We start from the raw sequence: 23,286 nt of genomic DNA, 5'->3' as shown, positions 1-23,286 counted from the left end.
ATTAACCCTTTCGATGCTACAAAGACGTGCTCCCTGCATTCAGCGCTGTGCGCGATTTTGTCACAGCACTGCTCGCCTGTGCAGACACATCGTGTTCCGACTGCTTTGACACCTTATCGTTCGATTCCACAAAAATTATTTGGCCCAAAAATTAGATTTTTACACATCATCTTGACTGATACCTTCCCCCCATAAATGACAATTTTGTTTCGATGTTCAACACAGTTATAATGCAGCATTAAATATAGTAAACCATTGCACGAAATTTTGAAGAGTTTGCAGAGGTAAAAGTCCATAGAGTATACTTTCCGTATGGTTGATTTTAGTTGCCACAATGTTGAGAATGAAATGTGGACAAGATACCTAAATTTCATATAAAATTTGCTGTATAACAATATCTCATTTAAGTACCACATAGGTGTCGTATGTAATATTGAGAAATATTCCGTCTTTCGCGACTGTAACAAAAGTTTTATTTACACTGAGCACGTTTGTCTTTATTTTAAAGCACTTCAATCAATCAAAAGGAAGTAGACAAAATACATTAAACAAAACTGTGGTCTTACAAAAACATTAGGACTTGAATATACCGTCTATCAGTGAAGTGCTCTGAGCTACGTCAAATATAATTTTTGTGTGTGGCACACACAAACATCATTTATTTGCTAAAACACTGATCAGCCAACACAAACGTTGAATATTGTGTTACCGCAGCACAAAACTACGAAAGGTGACTTGGCAATGGAGGAGACAAAATACTGTCCACTGAAGATGCTTCAGATGCGCAGAACGAACCTAAACTCGGCCGCCAACATAAATGACGCGCACTTTAATAAGACTTAGTAGAAATACCTGGGGAGTGGTTGCATGTGGCAATTTCAATTTAGATTTCATCTTGGATAGGTCTGATCGAGGAAAACTTGTGTAAATGACGTCCATCTTTGGTTTGCCCCTATGGCAATATTCCTAAAGGGAAAGGGGTAGGGGGGAGGGGCGGAGATTGGTATGTGTGATGAATTAATTTAGTATGCTTAACCCTAAACCTCAATTCCCCCCCCCCCCCCCTTTTAATATCCTTGAAGTATTTTTAATCATAGATTTTTAGGCATGTATCAGCTCCTGACTTGTGTGTTTCCCTTTCCATCTCCATCCTGCTGAATGTAAGGAAGTCTTTTCCTGTACTTGTTTTGTTATGAATCATAAGCACTGTATTTAGATACATTTTATTGTTTATTTTATCATAAACAAAACTACTGTCACTAGTGATATGCCCAGACATTTTTTCTATGTTTCTACATCTACATCCATACTCCGCAAGCCACCCGATGGTGTGTGGCTGAGGGTTTCAGTTTTCATTACATTGGGATGAGATTGGTTTCGTGACATACTGATATGAGCACTATTCATGTGGCATTATGTGCAAATTTGCACTCTATAAACTGAACCTGGCAGTCTAAATACAGGGTGATTCAAAAAGAATACCACAACTTTAGGAATTTAAAACTCTGCAACGACAAAAGGAAGAGCTAAGCACTATCTGTCGGCGAATTAAGGGAGCTATAAAGTTTCATTTAGTTGTACATTTGTTCGCTTGAGGCGCTTTTGACTAGGCGTCAGCGTCAGTTGATGCTAAGATGGCGACCGCTCAACAGAAAGCTTTTTGTGTTATTGAGTACGGCAGAAGTGAATCGACGACAGTTGTTCAGCGTGCATTTCAAACGAAGTATGGTGTTAAACCTCCTGATAGGTGGTGTATTAAACGTTGGTATAAACAGTTTACAGAGAATGGGTGTTTGTGCAAAGGGAAAAGTTCTGGACCGCCGAGAACGAGTGATGAAAATGTAGCACGCATCCAGCAAGCATTTGTTCGCAGCCCAGGAAAATCGACTCGCAGAGCTAGCAGAGAGCTGCAAATTCCACAATCTGTCCGTAACTACCTGAACGTCAACTACCTGAGGCCAGGCAGCCCGTGACAGAGCACTTCATCACTGGCCTCCAAGAAGCCCTGATCTTACCCCCTGCGATTTTTTCTTATGGGGGTATGTTAAGGATATGGTGTTTCGGCCACCTCTCCCAGCCACCATTGATGATTTGAAATGAGAAATAACAGCAGCTATCCAAACTGTTACGCCTGATATGCTACAGAGAGTGTGGAACGAGTTGGAGTATCGGGTTGATATTGCTCGAGTGTCTGGAGGGGGCCATATTGAACATCTCTGAACTTGTTTTTGAGTGAAAAAAAAAAAAAACAACCTTTTTAAATACTCTTTGTAATGATGTATAACAGAAGGTTATATTATGTTTCTTTCATTAAATACACATTTTTAAAGTTGTGGTATTCTTTTTGAATCACCCTATATTTTGTCACAATCAATGCAACACTAATCACTGCGTCATGTTAGGTTATCATGGTCAACTGGCACCAATCTTATTTGCTATGCAACAACGGCTCTGTACCTGACAACTAAAACACAGGTAACAGAAGAAATTTATCTGCCTTACTCTGCTTTTGCTGTAGTCACTGATGTATCTCACTTCTGAACAATTAGCTTTCAGAAGACGGTGATATTAATATTTCAGGTCAATTAAAATTGATGCCACAATAAATGCTTTATCTGGCCACAGAGGTTGGATAGCAGCAATAAAGCACCCCCATAAATCATATGACTAGAAGAGAAGGAAATTTCCACAGGATGGCAAATGTCGACTAACATTATTTAGGGAGAATTTGTAGGTTGAAAAATGGGAAGAAGTTTACTCAAGACAAAAATTTAATTCTTTTGTGGAGGTGGTGTTGCAAAATTATTAATCCAGTTTTTCTTTCTGAGATGTCAGGGGCAATTTGAGTGGATGCCTAGAAGAAGGGCGGCAAACATGCAAATTGGGTGTATTGCATTATGAGGAGGGAACTGTAGTTGGTGTAGGGGACTAGCTCTAATCAAGATTTAAGAATGCAGTACAAACAGTATTGCAAAATTATTCAGCGTGTAACTGAAAGAGCAGAGACCGTGCACTATGGAGAGAGGGGAAAAAAAACTCCACATCTGTACACACACAACTAGAGTAGGGCAGGAAGTGAATAAACTTAGCAATGAAAATGATGTTTTACTCTTGGAGGACAACAGCAGTGAAACAATGAAGTTCAAATTTGTTGACTGCTAGGTTCAGTGGACTTTTTTTCCTAATAGTGGTTGAAAACACGGGTATAAAAATTTGTCGACAAAAAGCAAATTCATAGGATTTATTTGGACAGGCATGCATGCCCCATCAGCTTATGTCAATTTTGCCAAATCATCTCTTGAAAAGGACAAAAATATTGTTAGGTAGTTGAAAGGCAGACGCTCTTCTGCTAACGATGGTGTCTCAGCCAGAGTGCTAGGATCTCATGCCGACTTAACAGTGCCAACCTTGAGTTGCCTTTGTGGCTGGTCAAAAAAATCAGGGTTTGCTTAGTAAAAAACTGGATAGATAACTTCCTTTTATGGAGGTGAATATGGGTGACTGATTTCTGATTATGGAACCATCTCCCTCCTCTGCACATAGTCCAAAGTTTTTGGGTTAGTCTCCTGTGACAGAATGCTCAACAATCTCCCTGAGAATAAGTTTCTGAAAATCTCCATTTGGCATTCTTAAAGGCTTCTGTGCTGAGACAGCATTATATGATATCACAAGCTTAATTTTAGTAGAGCTAAAAACAAAATATTACCCAGTTCATATTATCTGTAATCTTACTAAGGGCTTGGGACTGTGTGGATTACAGAGTTCTGCCAGGGAAACTAGGGTTGTGTGACATTGGGGACATTCTTTTGCCTGGTTGGAGTCCTATCTTAACATTAGCAACCTATGCAACAGGAATAAGATTCAACTCAGAGAGTGAAAAGTTAGATGCACTGTGCCACAGTGTTCAGCACTTTGTCTACTCCTGTTCTTGGTCTGTAAAAGTAATATACATTGAAAATGGAAGTTAGAGCAATGAGCCCAAGTTCATTCATATTAGACACAGTCAAATTAGAGTAAGTTTAAAGGAAACAGGCAACTAGTTTCATGATAACTACTGGGTAGTGAATGGCAAACAAAGCAGTGTTGACAAACTTCAACCTCTTATGAAGCAGAGGACAATCAGCTGTGTCAGTGGGGATTTGACAATCATAAGTTTCATCAGGCCTCAAACACAATATTCCTACAAGCACCAATTGATGCTTATTTTGGGTGGGAAAACCATGTAAAAATTTTTAAATAAACTTTGTAACATATTAAGATTACTTCAGAAATGTCTCATTTTGGACATCAAGAATAAAATCCAAGTTACATGTTTTCACTGAACATATGAACAGAAGAGAATATTTTCAGCAATGCTGTTATCAGCAGTGTCAGTGGCAGTGAATTTATATTCTGCATGCTGCATATCTCACCGTTGCCTTTAATTTCTACATTAATCATTTGTATATACTGTTGTTGCCTTTATATTTTTTCCACTTAACAATACTTCTCAAATCCTGCATCAATATATTTGTTACATAGAGGCTAAACAAATAATTAAAAGAAAGAACATAATACAATAAACAATTATTTTAGTGATTTCTTGTGCAGACATCACATGTAACTTACCATGGTTCAGACCAAACCTCATTCCAGTTATTGTTTAGCTCATTATGCCTTATTTCAGCACTGATGCTATCCCACGAGGAGAGATGAGCCAGGCACTGAAGAATATTAATTAAGATTAAAATGATGTATTATAAATAACACAGGCTAGCAATTTTCATTTTGTACACTTGAAAACTACATATGACATTAAACCGAATTTATTAAAACTTATATTTCTGATGAATGCACCATCCTTGTTAATTCTACAATAAATTACAAAATTGTATGAAGTTATATCTATAGGTGGTTTCACCTTTTGTCTTCATATTATTCAACCCTCTTTCCATTTTCTCTCTCCTTACTTCCTTTTCCACCTTCACCTTCAAAGAAGGATTGTTGCCATTTTAATTCAGTAAATGTTTGTCTAATTACTATTATGAAGCAACGGAGACAGAACTTAGAAGTACAAACTTCCTTAATTATAAGTCTGGATTTGATACAAGATACGGCCAAAAAATGTAACTTTCCTTAAAATTACCCATTTTGTGAAAACTATTTTAAATACATTCTTAAGAAAATCCATTACAAATAATATCCTAATTTTTCAACCAAATGTTCACTTCATAGAATCAACACTACAAATAATAACCCCATAGTTAATAACTTAGCAGTACTATTAAAGAACACTTATTTTTAATAATTTCAATCAACCATGACAAGATTAGTTGCTAATAAAATATAGTACAACCACTGTCTTTCGGGGTGCTGCTGGTCAGCTCTTCTTCAGCTATCGATGAATTAATAGGTAGTATCAGAACTAATAATTGATATACACTTAGTGTAAAATATTCTGTTTGTATTTTTCTAAATTGCAGTCATATTTAATTATAAAGAAATGTTATAATGGTTTTCTTTTGACATCATACATTTCTATGACCACCTTGGAATTTTTATGTGCTTTTTATGTATATATTTACTTGTATTTGACTTAGAATCTGTGGAATTGGCATTAAATACTACCGCAAGAAATCTTGTCTAACATATTTATTTTGATTTTCTCATTTGTTGTACATCCACAAATATTTCGTTGCTATAAATCTATGGAATATACAGTTAATGTAATCTAATCTCATAGTCAATGTTTCTTTGAGTAGACATTACACACGCACAAATGGATACGAATGTTCTATTACTGTAGTCTCATTACATATTGCACTCTAGTGAGGAGTTAATTTGCCAGGACAGAGAAAAAAACTGAGGAGAAAATATGTGACACATTCTGATATTTGTTGTGAAATAAATAATTTAAGGTACAGAAATGCGGAGCCAAAGCATTTCTGCAGATGAAGTATTTACTGCTGCTGACACACACACACACACACACACACACACACACACACACAAAATTGCACACACTATCCTGGCTTTGACAATGATTATTTCCACCACATTGGGAAAGGTTAAAAAGGGAGGGCTTATCATTCAGACGTAAGGTCGACAGTCACCCATCTGTTGTGAGGACATAATGAGAAGTAAAGATGGATTATATGAAGAGAAATGAATATTGAAGTAAAGAAGTAAGGATGGAAAAAAAAATAGAAAGAAGGAAAAGAGGGGAACAAAAAAGTAAAAGCAATAAAAATAACACTCTTCTGTATGACAGAAAAGACCTGAATGCTACACTAGTGCAACCCATCCTTGAATACTGCTCGAGTGTCTGGGACCCCTACCAGGAAAGATTAAAGAGAGACATCAAAGCAATTCAAAGGTGCACTGCTAGATTTGTTAGCAGTAGGTTTAATCAACAAGAAACTATTATAGTGATTCTTCTGGAACTCAAATGTGACTTCCTGAAGGAGAGGCAGCGCTCTTTTCAAGGAACGCTATTGGGAAAATTTACCGATCTGGCACTGAAACTGATTGCAGAACAATCCTACTGCCGCCAATGTACATTTCGTGTCAGAACCACGAACATAAGATAAGAGAAACTAGGGCTCGTATGGAGGCATGTAGACAGTCACATTTCCACTGCTCTCTTTGCAAATGGGACAGGAAAGGAAATGATCAGTAGTGGTGCAATGTACACATCGCCATGCCATATTGTTGCTTGCACAGCATGCATGTAGGTGTAAATGAACAAGTACATGTAGATGCCTCTTCATCCTAAGGGCTACCCTGAATTCCAAAGACAGACACGTGCCCTCAAATAGATCACCTTATCCCGACACCCTCTTAGACTTAACCTCTGTTAAGACACTCTCCATTGTCTTCTATCATTATCATAATCTTCTTTTATTTTTTATACATATTATTATGTCTCATTACTTTATTTCTTGCTATTACATTTTCATTTTTGTTCTCCTTCCTCCATTCTTTCTTATTTTTCACCACCATAGGTGTAATCACACTATTCATTGCTCATATCTATATTTACTTCCCACTCTGTTCTAATCCTCTTTAGCCTGAAAGTTGGAACAGTGCTTACCAATGAACTTTTCCTCCCAACTCCATTCTGTGATGTGTCTCCTCCTTTTCCTCCCCTTGTCCTCTCAAGAGGTGGATCCTCTCATCTGGGATCTGAGTGACCTGCATTCCCTTTCAACCTTCTCTAACCAGCCTCCTCTCATCCCCGTGGAAGGAATTAATAATTTCAAGAGTTAATACTAAGTATTTTCTAAAGGTGAGTACAGCCGAGACATTATTTATCATAATTTTTTTATGTTATCAAATGTATTTTATACTTTTGAAAGATAAAAAAGAAAGTAACACCAAAGCTGTACCTTGTAATACGAGCTACGACAGAAGTCCTGTAGGTCTTCACATGATGTGTCCTTTAAAGCATTACGATAATGCAAACTTGCAGGTTTCCATTCCATGTCTGCTTGACATACAAGAGCCTTTTTCAAGTTTTCAGATGTTTCCAAACTGTTTCGAAATATTCCTTGGACAGAGTTCCAATCTCCAAGGCCCGTATACAACCTTAAATTAAGACACAAAAGAAATATAACATTCACTACATACACATGAAGGATTTTGTGTACCTCAGGCAGAAGAAACAGACGAAGAAAAATATTCTGTACATTACGATTTGAAGAAGGTGCATCAAGAGTTCTTCAAATTTGCAGAAGATGCATCAATAATTAGCTTTAGAAGGTTATGTAGAAGGGAAAAGGAAGCGAGGAAGGAAAAGATTTCAGATACTGGATAAAGTGAAGGATGGTACAAATACAACAGCCTTAAGAAGAAAGCAATGGATCACAGAAAATGGAGAGGCAAAGGACCTTCTAATATAGCAAAAAACTGATGATGATGATGCATCAAGAATTCTGACTGGCACGATTAGAATCAAAACTATTTTCATTCATCACATCAGTCACATTTTACTGCCATGTTATCCCCACCCCTCTCACACACACTATCAGATCATTAAATGATTAACTACACTCTGTACCTCATAACCTTCGCTTTGTGAAGAAAGTGTACACTTTGAATACCATTTTATACTGTTTCACAGATTCAGCTACATAATTATGTTTATTGGGGTATTAAAGCATTAGGACTGCATTTCTCCATGAAATGTAGGACACCCACCAGACTGTATTAGTGTTGTTCTCTTTTAGTAGTGTTACCCGACCTGGTAAGCTATATATCGGGCATGAATATCATCAGAAATTGAATGATCACAGTGAGGGATGCAGAGATACCCTTGTGTAATACCCAGATTTGTGAGGCATTTGGATGTGGCAATGGCCCAGTGTTGGACTGCAAGGGAATGTAAGGGCAGGCATATTCATTGCCAAGGTTCTGGTGAAACATGTCTGACAACCCAGAGAGAGGAACACCATACTGTGCACCAAGCAACCAAGCACATGGCCACCCCTTCACAACTACACCTGCCGTCTGACAACAAGAAATGGACTCCCTGCAACACTCTGTGTCATCCTGCACTATTGGGCACAGACCAGCAGCAGATGGACTATGGAATTACCATCCCAGGTGTAGGTTGTTGTTAATGCTACATTAAAAACGAATGCATCTAGGGAGGCACTGTAAACACAAAGCACAGATGGCTGATGAAGGGGGTCATAGCCTGTTCATCGAAGAATCACGGTTCTGCACTATCCTTGATGATCAAGATTGGCAAGCATGGTGGTGTCGTGAAAAGATGTACCATTCTTCCAATGTGATTGTACCTCCCATGTGAAAGTATCATGACATTTTTCAACAGGACAATACTCTTTCAAACATGATATGTCTAGTACCTTCCGCCGTGGAAGTCGAACACTCGGCAGAACAAATGGACGTGATCAGCCCATAGAGGGCTCCGCGCAGCGAAGGCGCCACCGCTAAGCCATGTGCAGACAGCGGCCAATAGCTGCTTCCTCCGGTTTTGTATATAGGGACCCGCTCTGTCCTAGTCCAGCCAGTCTGGTACTTGCTCTGGATTGCGTTTCTATCTCAGCGGTACTGCATTCTGGTCGTTGCTCGTTGTTGACATTTGCCTGGCTCTGGTTCCGAGTGGATTTACGTCTGGTGTTTGGTGTTGTGGTTTCCACAAGCCTCCGTTGTTTATCTCTTTCTTGTTGTGTCGCTCATAGTCAGTCGTGGTCGGTTGTTGTCAGTTGTCGTTGGTCTGTCGTCCGACTCGTCCTGTGTTTACCCGGTGGTGCATGCTCCACCGCCGGCAGCTTCCCCACCTGGCGGCTCCAATCCGCAGCCCAAGGCGTTCCCGCTGTTGGTTGTGGTTACTACATTTGGCGACGAGGTAAACAGAACATAGGAGTATGGAAGAGAAATTACTCACTCTCTTAGAGCAACAGCAGCAGCTCATGCAACAGCAGCAGCAGCAGTGGAGATCTTACAGACCTCACTGCAGTTGCTCTTGGACAGGGTCAATAAGCGGGATTCCCTCCCACCTCTTTCCCCAGGTGCCCCGCTTTCAGACACGTTCCCACGTCCGCCGTCGTTCCCACCGTTCAACGACTCAAAAGAGGATTGGAAAACGTACCTGCATCGTCTGAAGCAACATTTCACGGCCTTTCAGGTGTCGGATGACACTCTGGAGCGGTCATTGTTCTTGTCTTGGGCCTCACTGGACACGTTTTTCTTGCTCCACAAGTTGGCACCGTTGGCCGACCCCATGGCTCTCTCCTTTCACGAGATCTGTGTGTTGCTAACTAACTATTATTCCCAGCGATACCACGTGGTTGCGTCTCGCTTGGAATTCCATGAATACCGTAAGCAGCCGGGTCAGTCCCATCGTTCCTGGGTGACGGATTTGCAAGGCCTCAGCCGCAAATGCAACTTCACGTGCACCAATCAGCAGTGCACGGCATCATTTGCAGATTCGTTAATTCGGGATGTGGTTGTTCAACTGGCGCCCGATCCTGAGGTCCGCACTGCGGCGTTAAAGTTGGACAACCCCTCGTTGGAAGGCATTCTGCGTATTGCCCATTGCTTCGAAATTGCTCAAGCGGCGAACGAACGTCTCATGGCGCAGCCGCAGGTGGCAGCGGTCGAGTCCACTTCCCACTCCACTCCTTATTGCCGTCGACAAGGTGCAGTCTCCACCAGAGGGCACCGCCATCGAGATTCCTCGCTGTCTGATGTCTCTACGGCGTCCGAACCGCCGGTTGCCCCTCGACGTCGGCCGCGTGGCCCCCTCCCGTCGTGCCCCCAGTGCTTCTCGGCACACACTCGAGCTGACTGTCCCCATCGCTGGAAGACCTGTTCGCTCTGTGAGAAAGAGGGCCACCTTCAATCTGTCTGTCTTAACTGCTCAACCTGCCCCCGTCCCGCCCCTGCGGGCTAACAGGAGGCCATCTATGCTTTACACGCAGTCGCCCCTCGGACCAACACATTGGCTCAAAAGTTATTCCTCACCCTACGCATCTTTAACGAGGACGTCCGTTTCCAGGTCGATACGGGGGTCACAGTTTCTTTGGTCAATCTGACGACGTATGCACGTCTCGGGTCTCCAGAATTGTCCCCACCCTCTCGGAGGTTGGTTGCCTACGGTGACGGTTCCATCCCTCTCCGTGGCCAGTTTTCTGTCATGGCCATCTACAAAAACGTTCCCCGGCCCCTTATCCGTCGGCTTCGGATATTTTTGGACAAGATGCGTTTACACGGTTTGGCTTTTCCATACAAGACGAAGTGCAGTTCGTTTCAACTACGGTTCCATTTCAGGACCTAGACGATCTGTGCGCGTCCTTTTCCTCCCTGTTTTCGGCAGACCTGGGCTGCACTTCCGATTTCCAGGCACATATCACTTTATTGCTGAACGCACGGCCTCGCTTTTTTTGGGCTCGGCCTATCCCGGTAGCTTTGCATGTGGCCGTCAAGCAGGAACTCGATCGGCTCCAGGCTGCGGGGGTTATCGAGCAAGTACAATCGAGTGCCTGGGCAACGCCCTTAGTGGTCATCAAGAAACCCAATGGATCACTTTGTCTTTGTGGGGATTTTGGGGCTACGGTCAACACTCAGTCTTTGGTCGAAACTTATCCCATTCCTCGACAGGAAGATCTACTCGCTAAACTGGCAGGTGGCGAGTACTTTTCTAAGATTGATCTGGCAGAAGCCTATCACCAATTGCTGTTGGATGAGGAATCGCAGGGCATCGTCGTCATCAACACGCCTTTCGGTCTCTATAAATACAAGCGTCTTCCGTTTGGCATTTCCTCTGCCCCTGCGATTTTCCAGCGGTATCTCAAGCAACTTACACAACCAATACCGGCTTGTGTCAATTACCTCGATGATATCTTAGTCACGGGGCGCACGCGCCAGGAAAATCTGGGCAACCTCAGTACCTTATTTCACGCCCTGCAGGCTGGAGGTGTACGTTGTCGACTGGAGAAGTGCAGTTTTTTTCAACGGGAAGTGGAGTACTTAGGACAGTGGCTCAGTATAGATGGCATTCGCCCTTTGGACCACAATGTCGCAGCCATCGATGCCCTTCCACGTCCAGAAAACTTATCCGAGCTCCAGATATTTTTGGGGAAAGTCAATTATTACTTAAAGTTCTTACCCCAAGCCGCCCACATCGCGCATCCCCTAAATCGACTGCGTCGCAAAGGGGTACCTTACACATGAACCTCTGCCTGCGATCAGGCTTTCACCCGCCTGAAGACGATGCTGAAATCTGCCCCTTGCCTGATGCCTTTCTCTCCAGATCGTCCCTTGGTGGTGGCGGCCGATGCCTCAGCATACGGGATTGGGGCAGTCCTGGCAAACAGGAATGAGGATGGGTCGGAGCAACCTGTGGCATATGCATCCAAGACGTTAACCCCTGTGGAAAGGAATTACTCTCAGATCGAAAAGGAGGCTCTTGCCATTATTTTTGCAGTTCAGAAATTTCACATTTACCTGTTTGGGGCGCAGTTCACCCTCCTCACGGATCACAAGCCCTTAGTGTTGCTTTTCGGGCCCCATTCGCACCTCCCAGAACGGACAGCTCAGCGTCTTCAGCGCTGAGCGTTGTTCTTGTGTAATTACACTTACACCATCCGCTATAAGCCCACCAGTCAACGCACTAATGCGGATGCCTTGTCATGTCTCCCAGCAGGACCCGATCCGGTGTTCGACCAGCAGGAAGTCCTGTGCTTCCACATCGCCTTCTGCCCGCCGGGAGACTCTCGCTGGATTTCCTCTGACAGCCACGCAAATCGCCGCTTCCACGCACAGGGACCCCATTCTGCGGCAAGTCCTCCGCTATGTGACACATGGTTGGCCTCCCTACCTTACCCGACATTTGAAAACTGACTTCAGCCCATGGCGTCACGTCTCACACAGACTTTCGGTGATTGAGGACGTCCTCCTGTTGTCCACGGACTTGGACGCCCATCGGGTGATCATCGCTCCAGACTTACACCACCGCGTCCTGCACTTATTACACTGGAGACACTGGGGGATATCTCGCATGAAGGCGTTGGCTCGACGACATGTCTATTGGCCAGTGATCGATGGAGACATTGAGCACCTGGTCCGTGGTTGCACAGTGTGTGCGCGTCATCAGGCTAGTCCTCCACAATCTTTCGCACCCTGGCCAACACCCAGCCAACCCTGGGACAGGATCCATCTCGATTTTGCAGGCCCCTTCTTAGGCTCCATGTGGCTCATCATCATTGATGCCTATTCCAAATACCCATATGCGGTTCGCATGGCGTCCACCACCACTGATGCCACCCTCACTTCCTCGGCCCAGGTGTTGGCATTTAAGGCCTTCCTCCGATGTTGGTCACAGATAACGGGCCCCAATTTACGGCGTCCTTGTTCCAGACCTTCTGCTCCGTTAACGGTATCAAACACATTCCCTCTCCCCCCTTCCATCCTTCATCCAATGGTGTGGCGGAACACCTGGTCCGCACTTTCAAACAGCAGCTAATGAAATCAGTGGAGCCCTCAGCCACCACCTCGGCCCTCACCTTGTTTCTAAGCACCGACCGCACTACACCGGTGGCCGGTCATAGTCCTGCCGAACTCCTTCACGGGCGACAACTGCGAACCCTCCTCCACCTGCTGACACCATCCCCTTCTGAGCCCCACTCTCGCTCCTCCCGGCGCTACACCCCGGGCATGGCCATGTGGGCCCACTCCTATGGCAGCACACCTGCATGGACGCCTGCTACGGTGACAGCGGCTCATGGGCGGTGAGTGACAACCGTACAGACACACAGAGGGCTCGAGCGTCGCCACCATAACCAACTCCGCCCTCGGGCCCCTGCCCTGATTCCTCCCCCACTGCCGTCCCTGCTTCCTGGTGCGGACACGTCCCTCGAGGTGGAGCCCTTCCCTTCAACCTCCATCTCCTCGCTGGCTCTGCAAACACCCCTTCCGCCTCGCCAGGGTATAGAGAGCCCCACTGACCCCCTGCCCTCTGGTGACACCTTGATGGATGCCGCAGATAGTCTGCCGTCCCCTCCCCCAGTGGTCCCTCCGGACGTCTCACAACCCGTGCCCTAGTTCCGTCCGCCTCGGCATCGTCCGGGGCATTTCTGCCCCTATGCACCAATTTCGGTGGGGAGGGATCTAGTACCTTCCGCCGCGGAAGTCGAACACGCGGCAGAACAAATGGACGTGGTCAGCCCATAGAGGGCTCCGCCTCCGCGGCGGCTACTCCGCGCAGCGGCTCTCGCACAGCGAGGGCGCCCCCGCTAAGCCACGTATATAGGGACCCGCTCTGCCCTAGTCCAGCCAGTCTGGTACTCGCTCTGGATTGCGTTTCTATCTTGGCGGTACTACGTTCTGGTCGTTGCTCGTTGTTGACATTTGCCTGGCTCTGGTTCCGAGTGGATTTATGTTTGGTGTTTGGTGTTGTGGTTTCCACAAGCCTCCATTGTTTATCTCTTCCTTGTTGTGTCACTCATAGGCGGTCGTGGTCGGTTGTTGCCAGTTGTCGTTGGTCTGCCGTCCGACTCGTCCTGTGTTTACCCGGTGGTGCGTGTTCCACCGCCGGCGGCTTCCCCGCCTGACGGCTCCGATCCGCAGCCCAAGGCGTTCCCGCTGTTGGTTGTGGTTACTACAATATGTATCCCTATGAACTGTGTGTGTGATGTTGAGATACCCTCATGGCCAGCAAGATCCCCATATCTGTCCCCAATAAGACATGTGGGGGACCAACCTGAAAATCAGCTTGGTCCCATTGCTAGTATCCAAGGTATCGAAGACCACGTAACAACAGTTGGGGCCAGGTTACCCCAGGAGCGGATGCAACTGCTTAATGACACAATTTCCAACCAAATCAGTGCACACATCCAGGTCAGCAAGGGGTACATTTTAAGTAGGATCATAGTTCCAAGTTCTCTGTACATTTGAATCAATTTTATAGTCACTGAAATATCACATAACCTCTCAGCTTATAAAGTTTCATTTATTTTCCTTCTCCCCTTCTGTGTGTTTAACATTTTTTGTCAGGTAGAGTATTTTCTTTCCATACATTTACATGCACAATGTAGAAACTTGAGTACTCATGGACAGATTTCATAATATAACAGTTTTACTAATCTGCCTATTTTTTGGTTATTCACTTAACCTATCAAAATGGTCGTGTGCAAGTCTGCAGGGGTACAAAGTGAAATGAAACCAAATTATCACCTTCAGGTAAACAAAATTATAATTCCTATATTTATTTATAGTTTACACCTTTTATCATCTATGAGGAAATGTACCCAACATGCTTAAAATCATTTTCATAGTATATATGGTTTTAAGTCGCTCCCATCTGGAAAAATTACACACTGTACCACAGGCATGAATAAAATGTATTTTTAGGGCAAATGAATAGAGGACACATTAAATGTTAAACTAGGGTATCTCGTATTTACCTAATTTTCACCGTTGTAGTAACAAGAAAGCTTTATCGCAGGACAACAAAGTCAAATACATGCTCATTTCACCTGAGGTGGAAATTACAATCTAAACATTAAAAAATTATAAATGTTTGATATTAGTGATATCACTGTACACTCTGTATATTTACAATGGTCAGTTTGTCTCATGAGCATTTGTTCATTTTAAATAAACGCCATCAACAATGTCCCTTTCTGGCCCACTATGAAAAATGTAAAAGAAGACTTAATATTTGGGGAGAATATGACCAAAGCAACTAAGACAGATAAATGCATTGTAAGGCATACATTAAAAAAAAAATTACTTACAAAGCACAAGTAGGTATTCTGAGTCCCACCAGACTATATTCATCATATTTGATGGGTTGTTTACTTATTGCAGTTGTAATGTTGGTTTACATTAACTAAAACAGTACAAAACTAGATAATAAACATCAAAACACTCACAATAATGTCCTTCTTTCCTGTGCTATGGTTGAGGTAAACAAAGGACCTGACAGGACGCCTGGAAATGAATTAAACGCCATGCTTTTTTGTGACTCTAGAGAAAGTGGGCAGGACATCCAGTCCCATAGCCAGGGAAGTATTAAAGTGTTTAGATGGAAAGAATTAATTCAGCAGTTCAGGGTGGGGCGGACCTGTTGCTGTCAAATAAGAATCAATACAGTGAATAACTGACACAGTTCTCTGTTTCATGTGGACAGCAACACTTTCAAAACAGTGTGCAGAGAACTCCTGGATATTCACACACACTAGATAGTGATTGTGGCAAATGAAGTACAGAACACTATTCACTTACATATGCCCGTGAGTTCTGCTTTATAAAATGAACTAGAGCTAATGTATTTCATTTGCCTGCAATCGATTACCACATTATACATATGGTGGTCTTACTTGTCTGAAGTTTTATCATTTGTCTGCATTCCTCTTTGCTGTGAAACTTCAATCACATTTTCTCTAATTGTCCACCCCATTTCTTCCAAATTTTCAACTGAGAACCCCCACACCCCCTTTCCCTCATACTGCTCCCTATTTGCCTCAGTATCATAGTGCCATTACTCTTTGTATTATTATTATTATTATTATTATTATTATTCTTTCCTTTCTCAGACGTTATGTCTGGTTAAAAATGGAAAGTGACTCGGACCTTGATCAAGCGTCACTTCCTTTTAACTGTACGGTATATGTTACATTGCATTTAGGAACTTTTGGGTAATTGAACATGTATCAATAATTACAGATTTCTGTAGTTGTATATATAAGTTTGGATGTAGCTGTACGGCGTTGATGTACTGGTGGATATTGTGTGGTATGACTCCTGTAGTTGATAGTATAATTCGTATAATGTCAACTTCTTCTTCTTCTTATTATTATTATTAATATTATTATTATTTCCTTCACTTTCTCAGACGTTAAGTCCGGTTAAAAATGGAGTGACGCGGACCTTGATCAAGCGTCACTTCCTTTTAACTGTACGGTATGTGTTATATTGCATTTAGGAACTTTCGGGTAATTGAACATGTATCAATAATTACGGATTTCTGTAGTTGTATATATATGTTTGGATGTAGCTGTATTGCATTGATGTACTGGTGGATATTGTGTGGTATGACTCCTGTAGTTGATAGTATAATTGGTATGATGTCAACTTTATCCTGATGCCACATGTCTTTGACTTCCTCAGCCAGTTGGATGTATTTTTCAATTTTTTCTCCTGTTTTCTTTTGTATATTTGTTGTATTGGGTATGGATATTTCGATTAGTTGTGTTAATTTCTTCTTTTTATTGGTGAGTATGATGTCAGGTTTGTTATGTGGCGTTGTTTTATCTGTTATAATGGTTCTGTCCCAGTATAATTTGTATTCATCATTCTCCAGTACATTTTGTGGTGTATACTTGTATGTAGGAATGTGTTGTCTTAAAAGTTTATGTTGTAAGGCAAGCTGTTGATGTATTATTTTTGCGACATTGTCATATCTTCTGGGGTATTCTGTATTTGCTAGTATTGTACATCCGCTTGTGATGTGATCTATTATTATTATTATTATTATTATTATTATTTACACTTCTTGCCAGTTAAACTGCTGGTGTTTAGAATTGCACCACAACAGCATGCAACAAACATCAACATGGATATACAAATGATGTGCATTTCAGCACAACAGTACAAAATAGGTAAGAGTAATACCACGTGTATCCTGTATATAAGGAAAGACTACGCACTGTGATTCTCATTCAAAAATTAAATTTGAATGTGGGCTGTTTATAAGAAGATACTGTCATACCTCGTGTTAAGAAGCAGAAATGTTTCCCAGCAAGTGTCAGAATTCAACAGCAGCAGGACTGTTGCCTATCAATCTTGTGGTTTAGCTCATTATTGCTGCTTGTGCAGATTAAGATACCATAGCAGTTAAGTGAATACAGAATTTATGGGTTCAAGATGGTCATACTGAATGCTATACAGCCTCTCAGTAGTACAGCATGACTAGTGCCTGAGGTGATAAATATAGTGTTCACTTGGCCATGAGAGACTGTACAGCTATGTTACATACCTTGATCAGGTAGCAACAGACTTGTCTACAGCAAGAAAAGTATCCACATGGACCGTGTGATGACAGCTGGAACAACATAAACCCTCAACACAAAAATCATTGTTGAGGTTTCCTTCAACAGGGCAGTGGAGAGAGGCATGTTATGGGCAATGACTGTGCCTTAGATACAAGATCTCTGTGAAGTTTTGTTTCAACAAAATAACACAAGACTACAAGAAATCTGTGAAGATTTAACTGCATTGACACACCACAAAAACTTTCATAGACACTTTTAATAATGCTAGTTGATGCTTTTTCACTGAATTACAATATATTATAAATATGAGTAACATTTAGCTAGAACGTCACCTCAGGGAAAAAAGCATGGTATTCAGTGTTCATATTTAATTAAAATCTGCTACTTACACAGGTTAGTAAACTTTAAAGCCACACGATTTTATCCCACTACAGTAACTTTCATACCAGACATCTGCTCCAGGCATTTGGGAGTTTGGATACATGATATCTCAGCAATTACACCATCACAAAGTATCAGAAACCTCATTCCAAGGGCATTATTGATTGATATTAACTCACAGCATATGTTGCAAATTTCTGTAACAGTGGGAAAAGAGACACATCCCACAATGTTTCCAGTTACTCATTCATTCACACATTGTGTTACATAAATTCCAATAAGATCCATGCCAGTTCTAAAATTTAGTAAACACTGACAGTGTCTCCGAAGTGCAAAGTAACATTTCAAAGTGCAAAGTAACATTTCAGCACTCATCAAGTAATAAATTATGTTGCACTTCATCTTTTTATGCAGCCTGCTCTTAAAAAAAAAATTTTGCAAGCTGACATACATATCAAAAATAATCTGTTACCCAACAGCAGAGCACACAAAACAAATTACAGATAAATATTATCACTCTGTAAGCATGAACAACACCCTGTTCAAACAAAAATGAGAAATGGCAACCACACACCTGTAACAGAGAGTACCATGTTTCACATTACAGTATAGTGTGTTGCATTACGGAAACACTGAACAGCACACTGATTTTATTAGCGCATGCACAAAACCACCTCCCTCCCCCTCCTCTCTCACACACACACACACACACACACACACACACACACACACACACACACACACACACACACTTTCGAATGTCTGAACAAATGTGTATGTGAGAATGTGTGCTCTGAAGTAGAAAGAGAGTGCTAGCTTCAAAGCTAGTAACATCACTGCATTGTTATGAGTTTCTATGAACCACAGGTTAAACGTAAACAAGATGCCTACAGCTCCCTTTTGCCATTTTCATTACCAGCATCATTCTGGAATTCTTGTTACTGTATGTATTTGATGTACAAACAAATAAAATCATTCAAAACTATAGGGAAGAACTCAATGCATACATTGCAGTGAATTGTAAAGCATTCACACTGAAATATGTCAGTTTTAACAATTTTGTGCTCTAGCATACCCTTTTACTCAGACAATATTCTGTTTAATGTGCAAGATTTGGAAATATGTGTACTTACTCTGCTAGTCGTAACCAATGAATGTCACCCGTAGGCCCTTTCTGTCGTTTTGTTGGTATTGGATCAAGACTCTGAACATCATTAATAATATAATTCTCTAGTAAAAGGCAACCAGTTGAAAACAAACTTGCTGCCCTGCAAACTTAAAGCAAAATACAATTATATTTCACTGCCTTTGCCAAAATTAGTAATTAACATTGATTAGTACAACTAATGACACAAGTAAGTGAGAAGAAGGTTTTATTGTCACTAAGAAATATTGGCAATGTTTGTTTATGTGAAAAATATCAAGTAGTGCCATGGTTCACAGTCCACACTAAATTATAGGTCACCCTACCACAGGCTGGGTAATACAGGTAAGAGGAAGGCAATGGCATACCATATCCAACAGGACCACAGCTACAGCACTCATTGTTAAAATTACCCTTCAGTTTGACGACAACGTTATCTAACTTTAGGAAACATTACAAATTAAGAACATCTGCTGGAAAAGCAAATAAATTTTACACCATCCTTCCAACAAGTTGTAAGACCGATTTTATTCCTCATATATAAGCGATATTAGTGCAACAACTTTTGTGGCAGCTTGAATTGACAACTGTAAACAACAGATTAACATTATTATTATTTTTTTTATTAAAAATGAAACTCCTCCAGCTTTACTATAGATTTTATATTTACTTGGGTACTACTTTTGACGCTGCGTCAACACCATCTTCTGGCCCATACACTTTGATGAAATCAGTTGTGTGTGGCTCAGTACTAGAAGTCTGCGGTGAGACCAACATGTTCTCCACGTGAATGGTGGGCAGTTACCGTCCGCCATCCACGTGGAGAACGTGTTGGCCTCACCGCAGACTTCTAGTACTGAGCCACACACAATTGATTTCATCAAAGTGTATGGGCCAGAAGATGGCGTTGACGCAGCGTCGAAACTAGTAGCCAAGTAAATATAAAATCTGAAGTACAGCTGGAGGAGTTTCATTTTTAATAAAAAAAAAATTATTCCAGCTGTGTCCCACCTTCATCCAATTTAAATATGGATGTACGGAGATTAATGTTAAAATTGATTGAAATGCAAAATGCAGACAATTCTTTTCTGGAAGAACTCATAATGGGTGACAAGAGTTGGTGTTATCAATGCAAATGTACCACAAAATGAAAAACTCATCATGGATGACGGGAGTTGGTGTTATTAACAAAATGATAAAGTCCAGAAATTCACATGAAGGATCAATGATTTTTGGACACAATCGACATTCATGCCAAACATTTTTTATTAATTCACTCTTGAAACTTTTTTCAACTGTCAGAGTAGGTTCCAGCAGGTACTATTCTCTGCTCCTGCAATATTATACAAATAGCAAAACCCAAATAACCATGACTACTTTGGGATAACTGGGAAAAATAAATTCACATGTAGTCTCATCATCAATTTGAAATACTTTAGCACTGAAAGTGAATAAATTAATGACAAAAAACTGGAAGCTAATAGAAAATCACAAATGTACTGAACCATGGATACCTAAAAATGCCCTAAGGTACTGATACATCCACAAATATAATTGGACTGTATGTGACTCACATTCATTAACTGATTATATGATATCAGATAACAAAAATAGGTGCAAAGAAAAGACATTCCAAAGGTTCAGAGAAGAAAATGAAATTACTATACCACTGCATTGTCCAAGCTAATGTTTTGTCTCTAAAATAAAATTGTAACTGCTCCATTTACTGATCCATCATACAAATAAAATGTCAGAACATTTTAACTACACTCTCCACATATTTTCAGTGTAATGCCATTGCAATTTCTGTTATGATACTTTTGCACTAATATCTTTGCAAACTTGCATCGTCTTTTTTTGTAGCTGCTTTTACAATTTTGTTTCACTGAACAAACAAACAACTGAGAATATGAAAATGGAGGAGCACCATAGAAAAGAAGTTTACCAGAAAGGAAAATGACATTAATTTAAGCAGAAAAGAAGTGCAAGAAAAGCTGATGGGTCTAAGTTGTGGCATAGCAGCAAGGTGCAAGTTTACAGATGAATTATCATTATATCAAAGAAAGAAACTGTTTGAGACATTTTATGGCTCAGAAAGTACAAATAGGAAAAATGATAATCTCAGCAAGCTTATCACAAAAATTCCAAGAAAAAGAATTTGTACTCACACATTACAGCATATTTATTCTTGAAAATCAAGTAGTAAAGGTATTCAAAACGATGTTTTTGCATACTTTTAGTGTTACAGACCAGTGGGTGTAAAAGATTTTAGGAAAAACTACTCTTGAAGGTTTAGTGAGTAGGGTAAAGGTGGCAAGCACACTAATCACCAATGAACATCAGATGACATGGAAGGGATATGAAATCATATAGATTTATTTGATGAAGCAGTATCACACTACATTAGAAAGGATCTAGATAGCAGCAACAGTATTTGAAAGACATACAGAATGTACATTCAGAAGTGTCAGGAGAAGGGGATGGAATATGCATCAGCTTGGATGAAAAATTTTCAATACAGAATACAAGCTTCCGTTTTTCGAACATAAAAAGGATGTTTTTGATGAGAGTGAGGTTACAAGAACGCTGAACCAGAAAATAAGAATGCTTTGGAGGAAAAAATACACAGACCTTTGAAAAACAGAGACATGGCTCGAGCAGAAAAAGATGCTGACAAGTTGAAGGTGCAAATTGAGAGTACAATTCTGTGTGCTTGTTTTGATTTACAGCAGGTACTCAGCACTCCACAGTGTGAAGAGTCCTTGCTCTGTAACAAAAGAAAGCTGAGAACCTACACTCTGACTATCTACAACACGGAAATATGAAAGGATGTGTGTTTCATGTGGATAGAGGGAATTGGACAAAGAGGAAGCACAGATATAGCTAGTTGCATCTACAAATTCCTGAAGCAGCAAAGTGAGAATGGCTACAGAAATTTTTCTTTTCTGATGTTGAAATAGTCAGAACCAAAACAGATTTGTATTTTTCATGAATCTGTAGAGTTAGAGTACCCCAAAAACTGTTTCTGTTACCCGTAAGTTTCTTGAGAAGGGGCACATACAAGAATGTAGACAGCATGAACAGTGCTATCGAGAGAGCAGAAAAGAGCATGAACATTATGTACTACAGCAGTGATACATTCTATAAGCCAGAGTCAAGCAAAAAGAAAGAGTCTGATGTACAGGAGATGTCACAGAAGGATTTCTTTGATTACAAAGAGGTTTCACTGAATGTCCGAAACTGGACTAAAACTGAAAAGAGCTAAAGGGTAAGCTGGTCTGATATCACAGGAACAATGGTGAGGAAGGAAGAACCATGGATGACATCATTTACATATAAATATTACTGTCTACAATACCATTGGTTAAATGCGCAAGTTTTGATGTCACAGGCCAAGTGTAGAACATGCTGTAGAAGACATGCCATATGCATATTCATCATCACTTTCACTTTCAGAGGAAAAATTTTCTGATCTGATGCTCCTTTGCCAGAACAACATAACTCCAACAGCTTACCATGAATTCTACTACAATCTGAAGCATGGACAAGCTTATAATAGTGAAGAAGATGAATGCAGTTGTAAAACTATTTTAATTTAAATATTAATTTCAATGTATAGTCTTTACTTTCTCCCAGGGAACTATTTTGTTATTGTTGTGTTGTGCTCAGGTATTAACATATTCATGTGCCAGAAAGCTTTGGAAATAAGAAATGTCAGAGGCATTGTTACTGTCATCAAAATTTATGAAATAAAGATATTCACATTTGCAGCCAGATGCTGATGTAGAACAATTTCAGTGAGGTAAGATCCTAAGTGACATTAATGTCAGTCATTAATACCTCTATTAATAATTACATGAATAAAATAACTTCTGAAACATTTTTTGCTATAAAGTACTTAATAGCAAAGGAACAACAGGACTTTCTAAGCAGCATTTGCAAGTGTACATTTTGAGGTTGAAACTGGAAAATAGTGAAATTTTCAGTGTGATACTGTAACGTTTATGAAATGCTAAAAACAATAGTATTGCTCCGAACCATCAATCAAACTACCAAAATTCCTGCACGTTAGTTCACAGATCAGTACATAAATGAAATACTTGTAAAAATATGAAATCATTGGGCACTTTATCAAACTGCTTTGATATGCCAGTTAGTGTTAAAAAAGTGTTGATAAAGAACTGTGCAATACCAGAGAATTGAGGATCCAAAAACAAGAAGTGTCATGTCTCAGGTAGAAGAAAAATAGATCAAGAGAGC

General features: G+C 40.9%; 1 protein-coding gene across 1 annotated transcript in view; it reads right to left on the bottom strand.

Moving 5' to 3' along the window:
* LOC124623192 (DNA-dependent protein kinase catalytic subunit-like) overlaps nucleotides 1-23,286 on the bottom strand; it is a 565,210-nt gene that overhangs the window by 148,665 nt on the left and 393,259 nt on the right. The window contains exons 35-37 of the mRNA XM_047149022.1: nucleotides 19,016-19,157; nucleotides 7,368-7,566; nucleotides 4,609-4,703 (exon numbers count right to left, since the gene is read on the bottom strand). Coding sequence (XP_047004978.1) covers nucleotides 4,609-4,703; nucleotides 7,368-7,566; nucleotides 19,016-19,157 — 436 coding nt within the window. The remainder of the gene's footprint in view (nucleotides 1-4,608; nucleotides 4,704-7,367; nucleotides 7,567-19,015; nucleotides 19,158-23,286) is intronic.

The sequence above is a fragment of the Schistocerca americana genome, chromosome 1, assembly GCF_021461395.2.
Source record: "Schistocerca americana isolate TAMUIC-IGC-003095 chromosome 1, iqSchAmer2.1, whole genome shotgun sequence".
In the NCBI taxonomy this organism is placed as follows: Eukaryota; Metazoa; Arthropoda; class Insecta; order Orthoptera; family Acrididae; genus Schistocerca; species Schistocerca americana.
The sequence above is the reverse complement of the archived record's forward strand: the minus strand, read 5'-3'. Positions and strand labels throughout refer to the sequence as shown.